The sequence below is a fragment of the Danio rerio genome, chromosome 6 (assembly GCF_049306965.1).
Source record: "Danio rerio strain Tuebingen ecotype United States chromosome 6, GRCz12tu, whole genome shotgun sequence".
In the NCBI taxonomy this organism is placed as follows: Eukaryota; Metazoa; Chordata; class Actinopteri; order Cypriniformes; family Danionidae; genus Danio; species Danio rerio.
Window position 1 is genome coordinate 32,000,741 of NC_133181.1, and position 14,969 is coordinate 32,015,709.

The window sequence follows — 14,969 nt, forward strand, 5'->3', positions numbered from 1 at the left end:
GGCTGTGTGTGGGCAGAGTAATACACAGTGAAGGGTGAAGAGGGCTTTGTGTGATGTTACTGGCAAAATATCGCACGTCTATTAGACAATCAGATTCAAGAACCAGACAGAACTGTTGTGTGTGTATATATAAATATATTAGATTTTAAATTCTTTTCAACTTAACAGGTTTGAAATATTGTAACAAAAATAATTACTGCTCTTGATACTGTTTGCAATAAATTACTGATTATGATTGATCTTAGTGTTGTAGTAGTAATTATATGCAATTTTTTATGATCAACAAAATACACAATTTTTTTCTGAGTTTGGAAAAAAACTTGATTCTTTGTGTGTTTAAAAAAAAAAGGACATCCAAACCATGTCTGGACAAATAAAAGGCTAAAAAAAAAAAAAAAAAAAGACTAGCCACCAAACAGTCATTTGTGTCTAATCTCGTTTAAGCCTTGTTTAAGATGACTATGTTTAAACGCCTATTTGACATCATTTGAACACATTGCTGGGTCTGAAAAGTTACCAACACTCTCAAAGTGTTCACTTAGACTTATTCACTTAGACTTCATAAGTGGTTTGGCTCTATGTAAAAACACCATTTGCATATGATTCATGCGGGCATACTTCGTTACCTCTGGAGGGAGACAATTGCTGCCTGCTCATTCTCATTCTCTGCTTGTGTGGTTCCCAGCACCAGCCAAGCCTGAAAAGAAAACAGGTATTGAACAATGAGCATTGGGGTTATCACCTTGACTCCGGTGAAGAGCTGCTATTGTGCAGGAGCTTCAGTGCTAACCTGGGGGAAATGATTCACTCTTAAAGACCCGTGGCTTAGACAGAGAACACAATGTTAGCGAGGAGCTCAATGGACTAGTGCTGCCACTTCTTGAGATGATGACACATTGCGTGTACTTATACAGTGCCTCTTCACAAATATCTGAAGTTTGGAATGCTGGTTTAAGGTGGGACCATTGCAATTTATTTATTTTACATGGAAAACTGAATAACCCTGTTGCCTTAAAATTATTAAGTAAATAAACTATCAAGTCCATAATCATAAAATAAGCTGAAATCAACATGTCACTTTTTAAAGTAAAGTAACTTAAAAACGTGTCTCTGTTGTTTTTTTTTTTAGCCTGTGTAAGATTTCAATTACAATACAGGGTCTATTTCACAGACAAACTAACAAGTTATTTAAATACTGGACATTAGTTTTCAATAAAATTATTATTAGTTTGTGGATGTTCACAGTATTTTCTGAATTTGCTAAGTGTCAAAAAGAGATACCTGAAGAATCTCTTCATAAAAACAAACATACAAAACAAATAGAAAAGGAACAATAAACTAGTCTTCAATATTTATTAAACAATGTCTCATTTGCACAATATAACATAACAAAGTATAGTGCTAACTATACACGAGCTACACACAACGATACCCTGTCCACAAGCAGTGTCTTGCATTAAGTGTGAGACTGAGTATTTATTCTAAGATGAAACATTTGAAGGGTTATGAACACTGAGCAAGACTAATTATTAGAGGATAGGCTTCTTAACTTTGTGTGGGAGGAAACTGCTTGGCGAAACCCTCATGACAAGGCTACAGTTTGTGAATACAATGGGAAATGTATTAATGAGCCTTATAAATAGAATTTCACAACATGGTTAGTTTGGCTCTTAAAGGTGCCATAGAATGCATTGATACAATATGGTAAATTGCTCTCTTATATCTAAATTGAAGGTTAGTGGCATATAAGCATGTTCAAAAATGATACAGAAATAGTTTAACAGGTCCAGTTTCAACTCTACACCTTTTTGTGGTTCATTTTTTATTTTTATTTTTTTATTTAACCTTTTGAATTGCATTATGGGAGCTTGATCTTTCTTCCAACAACATTTAACCTTACAAAAGTTTAAAACTTTTAGAAACATTTTTAATAATTTAAAGTGGTATATCCTATTTAGACCCTGAGTCCATTACAATGGACATCACATGTCAGCCAATAGTGCCTACAATCTCAAAGCCTACAGTCTATGAGAGTGGAGAATAGTCATCCAAACAAATGGCGGTAAAAAATCCACAACACTGAAACCAGCATGGCGTCACTTCACTCCAGACACAGACATAAGCCATATTTACAATGTTTTTATTCAGATTTATTGATATATTTGCCAATATTTCATAGATTGTATGTAGAAAAGAGGGATTGCACCCACTAATTAAAGTTTAAAATATTTTTAAAAATGCAAGCTTTAGATCAGGATTTTTTCAAATATGTCTGTCCATTAAGAATGTGTTCAAGATCTGTTACAAACATTATATCTCCAGGAATGCTGATTAAAATTTATTCATATATATATATATATATATATATATATATATATATATATATATATATATATATATATATATATATATATTTAAAAAACTATATCAATGTACTAATTCATTGCTGAAACAATTTCATATGCAGAATATACAGATCTTAAAGTTCTTGAGCATATGGCATATGGAAATATCTCAGATGTAGACATTAAGTGGAGTGATGAGGAAGATGAAGATAAAGTTTGTTTTAAACAAGGGGCAACCTATACGACAAAAACCTCAAAATTGAAGTAAAAATGTTATATTGTTCGTGATTTTGAAAATAATTTTCAAGATTATACCAGCAATTATATATGTTTTCTTTTTTGTATTTTATGTTAGTTTAATGTTCAAGATGTACAGCTATTCTGACCTGATATTCATTGAAATGGACAAAAACATATATACTTAAAGATTGTGGAATTTTTGTTGTTATAATTTGGTCTCATTTATAGGAGTCTCAAGAACTATGAAAATATAATTTTACATTTTTTAGATACTTGGAATATAATTCAGGTCTGAAGGGGATATTGTCTGGATTGATATTACAGTACAAAAGCCTTGTAATAAACTTTCAGGACATTTCCTGTTTTTATCATACAATATATTATTTCAAAGTATGAAAACGTCACTAAAAGTCACTTTGTTAAACTGTAGAGTTAAATTTTCAAAATTAAAAGTCAACAGAGCAGAGATCAACATCCCAACATGCAATTCAAAACTATAAATAAACAAAAAATACCAAATACGGAAACTGTTAATTAACAGATATTTTTTTACAGTGTAGGAATTGACCCTAATATGATATACTTGACTTTAACCATATTTGGAAGAGTCATGAATATTAATGAGCTCTACTTAGATGCCCAAGCAGCTCATGTCATTGCCTGACACTCACACTCATACACATTACAAACATACTGTACACATCGACTTATTATAAAAGTACACAGTAAATTTAACAATATATATACTTTAAACTACCAAAATACTCATTTCAAAAGTTAAAATGTTTGAGCCTCACAGTATGTCATTTCCATAAACTGAACTGAATATATTAGTCAGCTATGCATAAGTATATATAGATTTTCATTCTTCAGCACCTTTAACTCAACCAGTGTAGTGTACTCATGATATTTCCGACGCAAAATCTCCCTGCTATTTGCGTTGTAATATCATCTTTTGACATTCAGCTATTTTGGAGACACAATCATTTCGTTGTGAGATAATTCCACGAGAAGAGGGATAATCCTCTCTGGGATGTAACTGAACTATTACATCATTAAATCATCTGAAAAAAAGCAACCATACTCATTTACTGGAGTGTTAATGGTTTGCCATCAGTCACTGTCATGTAGGATGTCTAATCCAGAGCTCTTAGTGAAAACGAGAGAGAACAGAAAGCCCCTGCCTCGGCTAATCATGCCAAGATCTGTAAAATGTTCAATGTGGGCAACAAGCAAACTACCACTTATCACTGTGTGCAGGAAAGGTGTGACGGTGGTCTGATTGGCAGAACATGTAGCTTTCTGTTTTCAAGCTGTGCAGACGCTGATTTGATGGAAGTAGCAGGTTTACTGTTGTTTTCTAAAGCCGCTCGGCTCGCTCACCTCTGAATCCTGAGGGTCCTGCAGAACGGCAGCTTCCAGAAGAAGCACAGCGTTCGGCAGCTCTCCTTCTCTCGACTTGCGCAATCCCTCCTCAAAAGCATTTGGCCAGTCTTTGAAAGGGTTATCTGTGTGGAAGTAATAGCCCTAAGAAGGAAATAGTGAAAAGGTTATTTCACCTTAAAATTTACATTCTATTTATTTTACTAGCTTAACACAATATTAATATTCCTTACCTTTTCGTAAGGAGACACATTGGAGGGAATCTGTGGCTGCTCATTTTCTGTAAGCCAGTTTCTGCGAGCAAGTTCTTCCCATTCTGCCTGCATCTTATCCCAAAACTCTGTGTCTGACTAAAAGAGATTAGAGAAAAAAAGTGTCAGAAATGAAAGTCATACTGTAACAATATTTGGCATTTTGGCATAGTGTAACATTAAACCTTAACCTCTTAAATTAAACACAAAAAATGGATTGTAGCCGAGCAACAGTGTGTATAGTCAGTATAATGAGAGAAACCCAAAACCCACAAAACAAAACAGAACCCACTCATGCAAAATAAAATAAGCTGCAATTTTGTAAAAAAAAATAAAAATTTTAAATTTAAGAGATGCACAATAAACTTTGGGTGATGTTACAATGATGCAGTTAACATACTGTTCAAATGTGGAGATTACAATACCATTTGTCAAAATGAACAATATTGTAAACAAAAACTGCATTTCAACCTCCAGAATCATTAACCTCTTGAGAACCGAATACACCGTTAAAAAACTTTTTTTTTTTTTTTACTTTAATTACTAAATGCAATCCTTCTTTTTTCCATTCATTCTATGAAACATTGTCAAACATCAATAAATTTGAATAAAACCATTGAAAATGGTTTCCTCTGTGTTTGGAACAGTGCTGCCATTCTTCTCTTCAGCGTAATTGATATATTTCAGATTGCAACAGGTGGAGCCATATTATATCATGGACAGCAGGCTTTAAATTAGGTGAAATGCTTCAGAAGCAAAAAAATAAAGAAATAAAAAATGACCTGACATGTGACCAACATTGAAATATACACAGGGTACAAAACGGTTAAAGGTACTGAAATGCCAATAAACCAAATTCGTACATGTACATGATTTTTGTTAAGCTAGCTGCAGTGGTGTAAAGCAGGGGTTCCCAAACTTTTTCAGCCCACGACCCCCAAAATAACAATGCCAGTGACTTGTGACCCCCAATTTCCTCTGAGGTGGTTATAAATATAAAAACATTGCATGAAATGGCGCACACACTCCAATAGACCCAAGTCTATTCTTCATTTAACTTTTTTTGTATGTATTTCAGTGCTGTAAATGTGCCAGAAAGTTCAACCTGGCATTATAAAGTCACTCTGCTGTATCTGACGCTATTGCTGGGTCGCAATCCAGTAGACCTAGTAACTTTAAGCTACAATAGTAACTATATAGTATAAAGTAACAGTAGGTTATGGATAAAATATGGTAATTCTTATGGTTTAATAAAAATAAATAGATTTTTGGAAATCACCAGGCAACCCCCCTTCGTTGTCCCGTGACCCCTCGGGGCTCATGACTCCCATTTTATAAAACCAATGGTGTAAAAGTAATAAATTACAAATACTCCAATTACTGCAATTTGATAAGTAGTTTTACTTTTCCTTGAGTAAATTTTTTTGTGCTGTATCGGTACTTTTACTCCACTATTTTTCTTTAACCTGCAGTCACTACTTTATATCTTTCTTGTCTATGGTGATTGGCTAAAGTAGAGAATTCAGCCCCACGATTCCAGTCCAATCAATTCGCACACAGAAAGTAAATTGCATCATGCTGAACAACCTCAAGACCTCAAGCAATAAAAATGTCCAAGAAGATGTCCAAAATCATCACATGCACTGACCAAGAGACTGTTTATAGACTGCATGTCAATTATGAGAAAAATGAAGGATGTCGCCTATATGATGACTGAAATCACAATAAAGAATGGAAGTAAGGGCGGAACTAGGAATGGAAGGAAAAAACGAATGAAGGAAGGACCAAACTAATGAAGAAAGGAAGGACCAAATAAATGAAGGATTCAAGGAAAGACTGAACAAAGGAAGGAAGGAAGGAACGGAGGAATGAATGAACAAAGGACCAAATGAAGGAACAAAAGAATGAACGAATGAATGAATTAGCAAACAAATGAAGAAAGGAATGAATTAAGGATGAAATGAATGGAGAAACGATTGAACAAATGAATAAAGGACAGAATAAGCAAACAATCAAAGGAAGGAGTGAATATGGTAAGATCACAAAATGCACTACAGAATGTTACGTTTACACTTATCTGCACAAACTGCATGCAAACTTTTCAAAACCTAATACTCACTACTCATCACTCTTGAGTACTTTTAAAAGGGCAACTGTTTACTCATAGTTTGAGTAATATTTACAAAAGAAACTTTTACTCTACTCGCACTACATTTTTGGGCAAGTAATGGTACTTTTACTTGAGTATGATTTTTCAGTACTCTTTCCACCACTGGCAAGCTAGCAATCTTAAACATATATATTTTATTCTAAGATATATTTATGTTGTTTTTATTCCTTTGCTTTCCACAGTGTCCATAAGAGCACTTCATGGCCTCAGCAGCATCAAGTTCTGGTTAAATCTCAGTCTTTAGTGGAGTCCCTGCAGGTGTGCAGCACTTATGAATGTCTCAAATCTGTATCAACATGCCTCTGAACTCTCTGTGCTCAGCAATCTGAATAATGAATCATTGCGCATGAATATTGATGGCAAGAGGAGACTTACACAGCCACGCAAGCAATCATTCGGCTCTCAGCCATCTAGGACATTTGGAAATCTCATTTGGGGCTTTGATTAATCAAACAAAAATTACTTTCTCATTGCATTAGTCATCAAACTGAGTGCACTGAAACACTTTAATTTGACGTAGATTGATTAGATTATTTTTAAACGTTAACACAAAATGCTTTTTTACACAAAAGCCAGAAAATCTCACACATCACTGCTATGTTTTATAAAATCAGAAGTGACGGGAGCATTTACTGAAGTCACCTACCAATCGATTCAGGTCACAAGTCCCCGGCGTCCCTTCATTATGGCTCATATTCAGTTGAATAGCTCTGCTGTAAGAGCGAGATCTGCTTTTCAAAAGCCTTCATGGCATGACTCCCTCAGAGACTGTATTTGTGATGAGGGTTTTCAAAGAATGTTGTGCGACTGAAAGTTGATGAGATGTTATTTTGTTCAATGACACGTCTTTTGTTGAGGAGATAAATGGCCCTCCGTGTTTTATGATGGGCAACAGCTTCACTAAGTGGCCAATTACAGTAATTGGATGAGCCTCCCTCTCTTTCCCCCAGCAACTCCACATACACACACAGAGAGAGAGAGAGAGAGAGAGAGAGAAAGAGAGAGAGAGAGAGAGAGAGAGAGAGAAAGAGAGAGACCAACTAGTCAAAGGTCAAAGTTGAAGACTCATTATCTCCCACTGCTTGACTGAACTTTTTGAGAGCCAGAGCACTTTGTTAAGGACACCCTTCACAGCACACATCTGAGATGCTTTGCTGATCTACAGTAGTATACTGTAATTTTCAGCAGTGTATTTCTAAATTATATAAATGCTTTCTAGTAACTTGCTATTGTGGTTGTCATAAAATAAAAGTGGACACAATTTACTTTCTTTGCTTAGTTTGATATTTTAGTCAGTGGTTGGGTTTAGGTGGGATTAGGGATGTAGAATAAGATCATACTTTATAAATAAAAGCAGTCAATGTCTTATTAATAGTCAGGTAATAAGCCAGTAGTTCATTTATTCATTCATTTTCCTTCGGCTTAGTCCCTTATTTATCAGGGGTCACCACAGCGGAATGAACCACCAACTATGCATATGGTTTACGCCCTTCCAGCCACAGCCCAGTACTGGGGAACAGCCATACATTCTCATATTCACATACAGACTCATACACTATGGCAAGTTTTGTTTACCCAATTCACCTACAGCGCTTGTCTATGGCCTGTGGGGAAAACAGAAGCACCTGATGGAAACCCACACGAACACAGGGAGAATATGCATTCCACACAGAAATGCCAACTGGCCAGCCGGCTAGTAGGAATTGGTCCTTAAACAAAAATGCTACCAGTATTTTAAGGTTAATCAGTAAGGGTTAATTGTTTTAGTAATTTTTATTCAAAATTTGAGAATGTGCTTCCGCTCTGGAATGAAATTCCTTCTCTGACAATAAAAATATCAAGTAGACCAACTAAAACTCAAATAAAAAGAGATATACTGTAAAAACCCTAAATAGCCCAGCAAACTTTAACTAAATATTTAATGAAAACACACACACACACACACACACACACACACACACACACACACACACACACACACACACACACACACACACACACACACACACACACACACACACACACACACACACACACACACACACACACAAAACATAATTACAAGTATTTTTTGCTATTATGGATTGAATGGGTGCCAAGAACACGTGTTCTTCAAAGATATTCTTTTGTGTTCAACGGAAGAAAGAAACTCATAAATATTTAAAACTCTAGGAATACACCACCTGACAAAAGTCTTGTTGTCGATCCCAGTTGTAAGAGCAATAAAGAATAACTTGACTTCTAGTTGATCATTTGAAAATGTGTCAGAAAGCAATTTTTTCCGATGAATCATCTGATGAACTGCTTTCCAATCATCACAAATACCTCAGATGATCAATTGGAACCCGCACGGACCCAAGATTCTCACAGAAATCAGTCAAGTTTGTTAAAGGAAATCATGGTTTGGGGTTACATTCAATATGGGGGCATGCGAGAGATCTGCAAAGTGGATGGCAACATCAACAGCCTGAAGTATCAAGACATTTGTGCTGCCCATTACATTACAAACGACAGGAGAGGGCAGATTATTCAGCAGGATAGTGCTCCTCCTTATATTTCAGCCCCCACATCAAAATTCCTGAAAGCAAAGAAGGTCAAGGTGCTCCAGGATTGGCCATCTCAGTCACCAGATATGAACATTATTGAGTATGTCTGGAGTAGATGAAGAAGGAGGCATGAAGATGAATCCAAAGAATATTGATGAACTCTGGGAGTCGTGCAAGAACGCTTTTTTGCCATCCCAGTTGACTTTATTAATAAGTAAAGAGTCAATAAGAGTCATTGCAGAGATGTATGGATGCAGTATATGTGGATGCATATTAATATGCATATGCATATTAATTCTTTTCCCACTGCAACATGACTTTATATTTTTTACTGTATATTATTTCTGTTAAGTGACAAGACTTTTATCTAAGCAAACTCAGACATTATTTCCTTATTAAATAATTAAAAATCAAGGCATTTTATTTTGTTCAAATAAATGTAATCTAGAGGCCTTTGCCTAGATGTCGTTATTATTTGTTGTTCCTAAAACTTGTATAGGTGACAAGACTTTTATCAGTTAATGTAAATGACGAGGTAATTTTTTTTGTTGAGGGGGTGGGTCGGGGGGTGAACTATCTCTTTAAGAAAAGTCAGGGTACTGAAATTATATGGGTTCTGTTTCAACAAAGTTATTACAAATTTTTAAAATAGTCAAAATTACAACCTTAGAAGTTGTAGTGTTATGGAATGTATTGGTTGATCTGGTTCACAAGACCCAAATGATTGCTTCACCGAGCCTCTTTGAAAGCTTCATTTACCACTCAATGTAATTGCAAATAAAAGTGTGAACTTAAAATTCTCTTTCTTTTTTTTGTGTAGTGCAAGTATTATTATTTTTTTTTGTGTGTGGTTGAACTATTCCTTTAAAACTGGTCACCTATTTATTGCGAAGCACCTGGACTATTTCTAAAAATATCCGCTTCATTGAAATATGTGTCAGAAACACTGGAAAAGATCCATGAAGAATAACGAGAGCTGTGTTATGACATCCCCTGAAGCTGTTACTGTGTAAGGGGCGCAGAAAAAGCATTGCTGAACACCCCTGTGACATTATCTGTCATTCAACACTGGCATCTTTCCTTTAGACTTCTTTTACCTCCACTGCATTTTTCGTCCCTTGAGAGATTGTGAGACACAGCTCTATAAGTGCAAAAAATGTCTGAGATGTTGTCAGGAGCTCAGCAGGCCAAGGCAGAAGCCTTAACGGGGACACCGAGGGCTCCAGAGGGGGTCAGTGCTCAGTCCTCCTCATTCTCAAACAAGAGACACATGATCAAGACCATGCTGTTCCACCAGGGTGAGAAACTATTGTCTAATTGGGCTTTGTTTCTAAAATAGAGTGCCCTTTGGTTCATAAGTCTGAGACCTTTATTTCTGTTTGGACGGTACACAAAAGCCAGGAAGCTAATCGCTACTGACACAATGGAAGAAGCATAGTTCTTAATTGGTTCTTAATTAGAATTTTGTGTAAACATTTTGTGTGAACATCCTTAAAACAAAATGTTTTCATTATAAGCAAAATTGCATGGGACAGTTGGCAAAAAAAATGGTTCTCTATATCTTCGGCCTTAACAACTATGTACTTGCACTAAAAATACAATGTACTTATGCTGTGCTCATAATGTATTGCAGAACACTTCTGGTGCTCTTGAGGTGGGATACAGGTAAGACAAGAGACAGGTTTGGTGGTATGGGTAGGTTTAAGGGTGGGTTCAGATGTAAGGGATGGCCAACAGTGTAATTACATGTATATATTCAATCAAGCATAAGTGTAAAGTAAAAACACAAATTTTACACAACAAGTACACTGCACCAATGATTAATTTCAGTAAGTACATATCAGTTAAGGCCACTTAATATAAAGTCTTACATGTGCCTTATTATGCAGTTTTGAATATTTCTTTTATGTATTGGTGAGTTTAAGCTGTTTGTGAATGAAATATTCTGCAGAGTTTCAAAGACAAATGTACACAACAAAACAATTTATCGAGCCCTAAAATAAAAAGAACAGATTCTCATATGCCAGAAGTAGAAGATTCTCATGTGCCAGAAACAAGCGGTCAGTAATTCCATTGCTGCGTTTCAGACAATTCAGAACTTTTTTATCTACACCTTATAATTAAAATTCGTGTTTGGTAAAACAAATCCCCATTCCCAACTCATTTCATATTTATACCAGGACCATTTGGGCCATTTCTGGTCGCTTTTTAACCACTTTAGACTTGAATTATGTTTCAAGTTTCAGAAAAATGTAAAAGTACATTTTCCCTGTTCTTAAGGCTTCCATAAATGAGCCTATAAGACCCTGATATACTTTAAACACAGTCAAAGAATGAGCTGGAATTATATCATTTAGACCAAAATAAATGATTTTTATTTTTATTTTTAGTTTTGTCAGTTCAAAACAGCTCACCAAAGCAAACTTTTGGGGGGAGCTTGTTTTAGCCCTTTGAGCTACCATTGGTCCGTGATGAAAATTCAATCAGTGAGTGTGTTGCAATTCAATCTCCTGCTAAAACAACAGTAGTTACATGAATAGACTAGAGAGTCAAGAAGCAGAGCTGGTACAGTTGTATCTTCATCTGTATGATCACTTACGGAGAGATTTAAAGACACAGAGAGGGTCCCTCAGGAGATGAGAAGCCCACCTCATTGCTCCACATCTTTTCTAGAAGTTTGCGCACAGAGATGGTGACATTTGTTGTTTGTCCGTGGCAAAAAATACAATAAAATAAATAAATTTAAGATGTGACATGACCAAGGTGGCACATCTCTAGGAGAAGGCTGTTAATAAATTTGTCCTTTCCATCATTGTGTTTAGGGGTTCATGCAAGCAGCGTGACACATTTACAACCCAACCTACTTGAGTGTTGAAGAGTTCAAACTTCCTTTTGGTCTCAAATTAAAAATGAAAAAGAACTTTGTTTGAAGTTTGAAGAGCCATTGTGAATGGAAGGTAGTGTCTGACTTTGTCTCAAATGTGAACAATGCACAGATCTATGTGGGTTTGTAACAAATCTGCATAATTAACTTCCTGTAATGCCTGTAAACATGAATCAAAAAACTGCAAAAACTGAAGTTATGAAAAAGAAGTTTACCTCATGTATTCTGTTTTAGGTGCCTTGAAAGTATACAATTAAAAGGATGAGAACTCAAGCACTAATTAAAGTAGGGTAAAGCCACCATCAAAGATAAATAAATAAACAGAGTAGGTTATCACAAAGAGTTTAGAGAGAGACTAGATCCTTGAGTGAATCAGACCAGACATGGTAAGAAAAGATCTGATGCTGCAAAATAATTATTAAGAAAATTAAAGTGTCTTTTTTTTTTACCATGAATGAATTTATATATTTTGTTATATATATTATATATTTTTATAACTCCAAAACGATTTAAGAACTTATAATCATAAAAAATCATAAATAATTTCAAGCAAATAATTTTCATCGTTGTATTGCTGATTTAGGAATCAATCTAACAGGTTAAAATGGAAAAATCACTTCATTAATAGAAAAAAGTCAAAGTGGTGGACGTGAAGAACGATCTGAACCCCTCTCAGCTGCTAACTCTTTAAATGAAGAGCATGCGAATATATTCATCTCATAATTACAAACTAATGAGACCAAGGGTCAGCTCATGATTAGAATTAGAAAACCACAAAGACAGACGTGACAAACAATTAAAAGGCTTAAGTGTGACAGTCATACACACAGTTAAGTCCTAATTCCTATGCAGCTTTTACACTAACTTTTGAAAAAGAACTTCCTGTGGAGTTTTTTGTATTTATAAAGTCAACAACATATTCAGGAAACTATTTTAAACATCTTCTAATCTATATAACTTAATACATTCATATCCTCAGTATCCTTAACAATTCTTAATGACAGTTTTAACTCTTACAAATACGTTTACAAAATGACTCCATTAGTTTTTAAATGCTTTAACTAATATTAAACAATGGTATTAATATTAATTAAGATTTCACCCAAATTTCTAGTACATAATTGAGTCTATTTATTTACTTAGGTGTGTGTAAAAATATATATTTATTTACTTTTTATATGAATTTCAGTAATATTACTGACTAATATGCAAATGTCTTATGCTTTAATTACAATACAGTTTTATTCATTCTTTTTCTTTTTAGCTTAGTTGCTTTATTAATCTGGGCTGCCACAGTGGAACGAACCGCCAACTTATCCAGAACAAATTTCCCGCAGCAGATGCCCTTCCATCAGCAACCCATCACTCGCAAAAATCCATACACAATCATTCACGCACATACACATCACACACATTCTGAAAATGTACCTCTATTTCTGGAGACCGTCAAATATGTCTCAGGAGCTAGGTTTTTTGCATTTTTTGTTTTTGCTAATCCACGAGAGGCCACTGTCTACGCTTTCTGAAATCTCAATTGTCTCTCGCGAGTGCCATTCATTCCTGCTGTTCTCTCGTAAATCCATCAGAGGCCGCTGTCGACTGACTGTTTGACTGACTAAACAGACTGACTGACCTATCGACTGACCCACCCTCCTTCTACCCTGAACCCAACCAATAGTATTTTAAAAAGCACAGATTGACCCACCCACTTCCCTAAACACAACCGACAAATTTAAAAAGCATTTCAGAAAAAGAAAAGCTCTCGTCTGATTTTTACCACGTTTTACCACATTCTCACCATTATTTACTTGGTTATTTTATTTTATAGCTTCTGTTTTTGTCTTACCCGCTTTCTGTAACTGTTCTTAACCAGACTCAAACCCCATCATTGTGGTCGACTCCTCTCTGGTAACAGCCAGAAAGCTGTCCATACTGAGGTAAGTGGTCAGCTGGTAAATGTGAAAAGGGACGTCACACCACACAATAGCGTTCATTAAAAAAAAAAGAAATGCAGCCATACGTACTACTGGCTCCATAATTCACGATCTCCAGAAATGTATAAAAGGCTACATTTTCAGAATGAGCCTATATTGTATTTATCTGTGTTAATGCTAGTTAAAAATACAAAAATACAAATTTTCAATGTGTTTTTAACCAATTAAATAATATATATAGAAGCAACCTTTGATATAAACAATGTATAATAAAAGCTAAAAATTCTATTATTTAAAAATGTTTACTCTTTACACTTCTATTAGTTAATGTCATCTTCATTTACCTTTGTTAATGAAAATAAAGTTGTTCCTTGTTGGTTCTTGTTAATTCACAGAGCAACTAGTGGTACCAAGCAATGCATTAGTAAATATTGTAACCTTATTGTAAATTGCAACCAGAAATGATCCTAAAACTGGATGAGTGTATTGCTCCTGCAGCTGTAATTTCCTTCTTTTTTTCCAAAAACACACATTTTTCGGGGGTCTAAGAGTTTGGTTTGTTGAGCATATCAAAATCCAAATTGACAAGCTGTCAAGTCCTGCTGTTAAAACCGATCCCTGTCATTTTGCATCAACTGAAACATCTTCTCCATCTTCTGAAAAGGATAATAAGACACATTTAAGCACTGGACATGTGCTACAGAAAAAAAACATTTTTTTTTTTGCCACAGTGAAATTAATCCTATTATTGTTCCAAAATGCCAATTCTCAAAAGGGTTCCTTGGAGGCACATTGTATTTATACGCCTTTATATTCATGAATCCAGAAATGCACTGTTATTTTCAGCATAAATTCTTACATTTAACACACCTTTGTGTTATATTTGGCCCTGACCAGCAGAGAGTCAGCCAGCAAGCCCGCGTTCACCTCTCACTGTCTGCCTGTTTCTAAATAGAGCAGCATAATTTCAGTTGTATTCTGTTTCCTGCATCTCAGCGTCCTCCCCTAAGACTGCGGGGCGTAAAATGCATTTCCCATCTATCTCGCATCTTTATTCACCGCTCAGTAAGCAGCCCGGCCTGACTCTTCCTCATTTCAATTCATTTTTAGGCTCCAAGATATTTCTTCATTCAGAGCATCAACAAATGAGATGATTGGAAACCGGTCTCAATGTCCCAGAGAGTATCTTTCTGGATAATTCAGGACTCCGCTCAGC

The 14,969-nt window shown here is 35.3% G+C and overlaps 1 protein-coding gene across 20 annotated transcripts in view; it reads right to left on the reverse strand.

The window, feature by feature from the left end:
• pex5la (peroxisomal biogenesis factor 5-like a) overlaps positions 1–14,969 on the reverse strand; it is a 139,268-nt gene that overhangs the window by 20,877 nt on the left and 103,422 nt on the right. For 17 of the 20 annotated variants that reach the window (XR_012407991.1, XR_012407988.1, XR_012407990.1 and 14 more), the window contains 3 exons: positions 4,202–4,318; positions 3,969–4,112; positions 627–697 (listed from right to left, as the gene is read on the reverse strand). Coding sequence is in view for 12 of the 20 variants with exons in the window: in XM_073954193.1 (XP_073810294.1) it covers positions 627–697; positions 3,969–4,112; positions 4,202–4,318 (332 nt within the window). In the remaining 8 variants the exon portion in view is untranslated. Of the gene's footprint in view, positions 1–209; positions 698–1,842; positions 2,210–2,845; positions 4,113–4,201; positions 4,319–14,969 lie in introns of those variants that run through there. The other 3 variants (XR_012407992.1, XR_012407994.1, XR_012407993.1) reach the window with 2 other exon arrangements.